Below are 6,802 nucleotides of genomic sequence, written 5' to 3'. Positions count from 1 at the left end.
CCACCTTATCTTGCCTTCTCTGTCTATCTCTCTCTTTCTCTCATTCTTTCTTTCTCACTCTTTATATATATATATATATATCTTTTCTCACTCGCACTCTCAGTCACAGTCTCTTTCTTCCACTACTATCCATCTAGCTGTCCATCTATGTATCTATCTTCGTCTCTCATCCAACCTTCTCTCCAGACTCGTGTCGGCTAATAAACGCTTGCGCGTCACGTGACAGCCATTGTGTATATCGCGGGAGACCTCCCATCGCTTGAAAACAGCTGATTCGAGCATTCTCCGCACGACCAAGGTCGAGTCTGGCGCTCGTACGTTTTCTTATCCTCTTAGAAATTCTCTTCTTCCCGATGGGATACAGTAAACTCGCAATTTTTTATCTCGAGTGTCCGGTACAAAAAGAGAAAAAGTAAGAGAAAAAAGAACGGAGAAGGAGAAGAAGAAGAAGAAGAAAAAGAAAAAGTAGGTCCGCTTGATGAAGAAGCATTCTTAATGAAAACATCATCGACGAGTATCGAATCTTTTGACGATGGAGAAAGAGAGAGAAAGACAGAGAGAAAGAGAAAGAGAAAGAGAAATACAATCAACGAAACGGTCCATCATAGAACACCAGTTGTATTCTCGTAGTAGTAGAAGAAGAAGAAGAAAAAGAAGAAGAAGAGGTCCCGCAGGTAGACTCGTAGAGTAAAAGGGAGAGAGAGAGGGAGAGAGAGAGAGAGAGAGAGAACATATTTACATAAACGTATCCGCATATGTACGTAGTACGTAGGTACGTAGAAAACGCGGCGAAGGAGCAGAGCGGCTACTGCATTATGCATTAGTCATGATTACAAAGTGGCGAGCTCGTGTGGCGCGTCTATAGTAATAACGGCGTATTTGCGGTGCTTATGATTTTCCACTTGAAATGGGCATAACCCACTTTAATGGGCACGCTCAAGACCCCCTCTCGTCCCTCTCTTTCTCCTCCTTCCCCTCCTCCTTCCCCTCCTCCTTCTCCTCATCCTTCTCCTTCTACCATTCCACCGACATGTCCTGTTCTCTACCCTAGCTCAAGAGGATTTACAACGAATCCAAAGACGACGGACATGGTCGTCGTCGTTGTATATACCGTCTGCTGTCCCGATGTTTCGCGTTGATCGTGTTAACGTCATGACGCTGAATTCCTTCATTGCCTCCCGTTTTCTTCCCTCTCTTCTTCCTTTCTCTCGTTCGTGGCCTTCGAAGGTCGTTAAGACGGACCAGCGATCATTATTGCCCATTTATACGTCCTGTCGACAAAACCTTGCGGTAAACCTTAAGGTAATTAAAGCGAGGGACATAGAAAGATTGAACAACGTCAAGATGTTAAATATTATATATTGGATTCTGTATTAAAGGATATATTTAATATAGAAAATATTATAATAATATAATATGGGAGATAAAGTGATATAAATGTATGCGTAAAAATTCTTAATAAACGTTCGTAGAATTACGTACGTATTTATCCTCTTTTTAATTTATTTTATTTTTTTTTTTATAGTTTTTACGATTGATCCGTGAATAAAATTTGATTAAATCAATTATAATGGAATATTGATTTATTTTTTAATAGGATAAATATATACCGCGAGTATAGTGAAATATTCATGCATAATTTCTGTGATTTTCTATTTATATATATATATATATATATATATATATAAACTTGAACTTGATTGGAATTTTGATTTAAATCGGACTCAACGATCCTCGATAAACCTTCGGCGAAGCGAACCGTTTCTCGTAGCTGAGCGAGAAGAAACGTTTAGAAAGACATAGCTGTTCATTCAATGAACACCTCGATAAACCCTTTTGCAGAGTGCGTAGAAGAAAGACAGATGGCAAATCCAGTACTTCAACTCGTAATGGTTCAAGATGTGAACAGGAGTGTCCATATCCAGAATTGTCCAGTTTCCAACGTTGATCGGCAGGTTCATTCAGAAACGAATCTCGTAGGTTTCCTCGAAAGATAAAAGGGAGAAGAATGGATGGATTGAAGAGCAAAATGAAAGACAGAGAGAGAGAGAGAGAGAGACAGAGATAGAAAGAGAAAAAGAAAAATAACAGAAGAAGATAATAAAAGTGCATAAAAGACAATAATGGTTCTTCATTACTTCGTTGAACCTATAATGATGGTTTACGCGGTGATTGCATCGTGCGACGCGTGGAACTGACTTTATCGTTCATTAAGAACCGCGAGTCAAACAACCCCGGATGCGAATGCAGGAGTAACTGCGTACGTGCGTGCGTTCGCACTTATGTATCCTAAAGAAACGAGGAGCAGTAGCCTTGTCGAGGTCGGCTGTTATAGACGTGAAAGAAGTAACACGTATATTTCCGCACGTACGCATCCACTTTTTCGTGGGTCGTAACCGTATCGATCCGAAAAACCGTGAGATCATCGTTCGTTGCTTGGTTAAGAAGTAAAAGAAAAGAGGGGGTGGTTGAGATTGGCTGAGGGGGAAGAATAAAGATTAGATCGAAGACTACTCGTCGTGAAAATTAAAACGTACAGGATAATTATAGGTATCTCAATTTGGTTAAACAAAAATCATTCAAGGAAGTAACAGGTTGTGCATAAACAAAAAAAAAAAAAAGAAAGAAAGAAAGAAATGGGCAGGTCATCGGCTTTCGAACATATCCGGAAGTGTCTTTTGAGAATATTTCGAATGCATGGTCACGAAGGAACCGTTGCGTTAACGTTCATCGGCATGCATTTTGACAGGCCGACGACGACGCGTCATTCATAACATTGACAGATACTTGATTGCAATTTTTCTGATACTCACTCCCCAACTCTTCTTTCCTTTTTCTTCTCTTGTATTGCTTCTCTCTCTCTTTCTCTTTCTCTTTCTCTCTCTGTATTTTTCTTTCACCCTTCTCCTTTCACCACCCTTCTTCTCGAAATGATACGAAGAGGAGACACGGAAGAAGATTCGCGCTGGAATTCGACGAAAGCGGCTTTTAAGCGGCGAGATAATTAACGTCGACCCAGAGACGCGGTGCCATCTTTATTCCTGTCGCGCGCCACTCTATTCCTGACCTCTAAGGTCAATTCGTTTTAGCAAGGAGAGTCGCGAGATAATTTATGCTCAGGCGACTGTATCGCCTTATGAGTGTTTCGCCTCGGTGTCTTTCCTTCTCTTTTCCTCTCCATCCCTCTTCTTTCTTCCCTCCCTCCCTCCCTCCCTCCCTCCTTCCTCTTCTTTCCATTTAGTTCGAGACTTTAGTAACACAACGATACGCTATTTCTCATACGTGTACCAACGTCATTTTTTCTGACTCTCAACTAACAGCTGTTATCCTTAAGAAAGATATATAAAAGAGTGAATGAGAGAGAGGGAGAGAGAGAGAGAGAGAAGGACGAGAGAGATAGAGGGATATGCTTACTTGCTTACATTCGAAAAGATAATTATTGATGGCGAATTCGTCGTTTGCTTTTTAACACCTGTTCGCGAGTTTGTTCTTCTCTTGATATACGATGCATGCCAATATTAAACTTTGATTGACAATTCGTAATCGAAGATGAAAGAAAGAAAGAAAGAAAAAAGGAAGGAAAAGAAAAGAAAAAGAAGAAAAACAAAAAAGTCAAGAATCCGCCGAGGTTCGCGCTCTCGTACAAACGTCTCTCTGTCCTCTCTCCTCTCTCTCTCTCTCTCTCTCTCTCTCTCTCTCTCTCTCTCTCTCTCTCTTCCTTCGACTTCTCTTTTTTCTCGTTTCACAGCGTGGACACGACACCGTGTCGAAGTGTAAAATATCGTAACGACGTGTTAAAACGTACCGCGACGTTGCTGAACGAGAGAACACTCTGAAGAACGTGTATCTTTTCTATCCTACCTATCCTGCTTTCGGAACTTTTCGAAAACTATCCTAATCGTAATAATTTCGTAAGGAATATTTAAACAAGTAGAAAGAACATTCGTGTTTTATTCGATGGTACTTCGAACAAATTGATGAAAATAGATATGAGCTGAAAGAGAGAAAGAGACACACGACTCGGAACGTACGATTTCTAATATTAAACGATCGATTTGTATCTGGACAAGGGATGGAAGGGGAGCTAGAGGGGCCGAGACGGTTCTATTTCAAACGAAACAGCGTGGTATATGCCTCGTCTCGTTTTCTAGGACTTTTATGTATGCGTAGACGTAGAAGAACAAACCTTTAGAACGACGACACTTTTATAAAACAAACGAACAAAGTCCATAGACTAACTATTCAAACGGAAATTATTGCCGGCAATATTTTCCTTCGACGTTGCTCGCGATAGGCCATGGAAAATCGTAAGTTTGAGGAACGCGACTAGAAATATAGATAGCGGTTAGTTTTATCGTTCCGTTCTTAAAGCTCATCGTTCGTAGAAGAAAAAGTCGGAGCGAATAACAACCGAACGAACGGTTTTCAAACAATGGTTCTAACTCTTTGACGACGGCTCGCAAAGTTTTGCATTCCAGTTACGATATTTGTCGTACGTGCTACTCCGACCTGCTACCGCGCTCGTAAAACTTTCGTCCCGCCGGTAGATTACTAAAACTAATCTCCCGGAAGTGAACGCGAGAAGATAGATATCTCAGAAATTTTTTACGCTCGAATTTCGAGCCGATCCGCGAAAACTTACCTTGCGGTTATTATTACGTTTATTATCGATAATAACGTAGTTTACGTCTATCTTGCAACGTTGATATTGAGCTTCTCTTTTTATACGGGAATTTTTTTTCAAGTCGAACTACGATTTACAGTGAGTTTTATCGAGTTTCTTTTTTTCAATAAGAAAATGGAAGAGAGAGAGAGAGAGAGAGAGAGAGAGAGAGAGAGAGAGAGAGAGAGAGAGAGAGAGAGAGAGAGATAATTCAAGGAGAAGATGATTTTGTAGAAAGAAATACGATGTTTTTCGTTTACGATTTTTAACGTCTAATGGAATTTTTATGAATAGTCATAAATATTTCTAGTGTGAAACGATGAAGTCATCCGATAATGACTGTCATAGAAATTAATTAAATTTACGAGAATGGTGCTCATACGAGTCGTGTACCGAATTGATAGTTTGAAAGATGTTTCGCGGATATTGTAAAAGTATTCGATAAGAAAATTTGAAGGATTCGATAGAGATTTGATGTATCGGGCAATAATAATTCCAATCCATTTGTCGAAATAGTAGCTGAGAATTCGTCGATTGGATTGTAGCATCTTAATTAACGGCATCTCTTTAACGATCGGACGATGACCTATACCTGCATGTTACAAGAAATAACATTGCGCTTCCGTTTAGTTCGATAATTTTATTCAAATAAAAATATTTCTTTTTTTTTCTTAATGTCTCAACTTCTATATACATACATACATACATACATACATACATACATACATACATATATACCAATATTACCTATATACACAAATATATAATGAAGATTAATCACGCTATAAGAGAATCTTTTGAAAATGGAGAAGGAGCCGATTAAATCGACACTTCGAAGAAAAGGCATTATCCGTTCTTGAAATGAGGAGGACATTTAAGAGATGGGAAGTCTGCTGAATCGAAGCTGGGAGGAGATCAGAAAGAAAAGCAAGAAGAGTAATGGAAAGATACGAGATCCCTGGTATATCCGTGCGAGATTCTGGTGAACGTGGCAAAGTAGAGAAGAGAAAGAAGAAGAAGAAGAAGAAGAAGATGAAGACGAAGAAGAAGAAGAAGAAGAAGAAGAAGAAGAGAGAAAGATAGAAAAAGAGAAAGAGAAGAAAAAAGAAGAGAAGGCTGCTGGAGTAACAGCACCGGCATCGGCAGTGCGCTCGATCGTATCGGACAGCAAATTCGGCGGTGCGGACGAGTTACTGCCTCCATAAAATTCCAGGCGTTTAACGATGACAAGAATTTATTGGATATTTTTGGTAGCCAGGATGGGACAGTGACCCTGTTGAGTCGTCGTGCTCGTTGGTTCCTCTTCCTCCCATCGATGTACCCTCACCTTTATCTGCTTCTCGTCGTTCATTTCACCGTGTAGATACGCTTCTGCGATCGAGGAAAAAGATAATGGCGCCAAAGACGGGTCCATTTATTGAACGTAAATCTCTCATTCTTTCTCTTTTTCTCGTTTTTAAGAAAACCTAGCGTCCCGTGGTAAAAACTACCGTGTAAACGTTCCACTGTCCTCTTTGACTATTATCCCACCTTCTTTACCACCTCTCTTTCTCACTTTTTCCTACAACGTATTTCATCGAAATTGTTGAAGTCGAAAGACAACGTCTTACGCGACCCAACGTTAAGAAAGCTTTACGACACGACTATAGAATATCATCCGCTTCTTTTACAAAATCAAGAATGAAGAAGTTGCCCTTTTAAATTCATCCCCGGTAGCATTTTTCATGTCTCTTTTAAGAAAGGATTAAAGAATAATTAATTATCCGTCGGAGGACATTCTCGCGAGCGTTCATAAAAATTATATTATTAATAATTAAATCGTATAATAAAGTATTTCTTCAAATATTACTTATTATTATATTCAAAGATTTAAGAATGATAAACGTCTTATTAATTATGGTGGGAGATATAAAAGGATTAATATGAGTGACAAAGGAGAATTAAATCTGATCATAAGATGCTTGGATTTATATTAGATATCTACGATCACGATTTCGAAATCGTTTTCGATATAAACGGTTTGATCGTTTCTTTATAAATCTTCCTATATTTATTTCTTTATTTATCTATTCTTCCGTAATTTAATAATAACAATAATTTAATAAAAATCGATAAATTGCGAGGAGATGATTAATTAAT

At 39.0% G+C, this 6,802-nt stretch overlaps 1 protein-coding gene across 13 annotated transcripts in view; it reads left to right on the top strand.

The window, feature by feature from the left end:
- LOC127067062 (serine/threonine-protein kinase Warts-like) overlaps positions 1-6,802 on the top strand; it is a 142,756-nt gene that overhangs the window by 64,792 nt on the left and 71,162 nt on the right. The window contains exon 1 of one of the 13 annotated variants that reach the window (XM_051001571.1): positions 5,391-6,086. The exons of the other annotated variants lie outside the window; for them this stretch is intronic. Within the exon in view, the coding sequence (XP_050857528.1) occupies positions 6,056-6,086 (31 nt within the window). The 5' untranslated portion in view covers positions 5,391-6,055. Of the gene's footprint in view, positions 1-5,390; positions 6,087-6,802 lie in introns of those variants that run through there. 13 annotated transcript variants of the gene reach the window in all.

This window comes from Vespula vulgaris, chromosome 10 (assembly GCF_905475345.1).
Source record: "Vespula vulgaris chromosome 10, iyVesVulg1.1, whole genome shotgun sequence".
NCBI lineage: Eukaryota > Metazoa > Arthropoda > Insecta > Hymenoptera > Vespidae > Vespula > Vespula vulgaris.
This window is presented reverse-complemented; position numbering and strand designations above follow the sequence as displayed.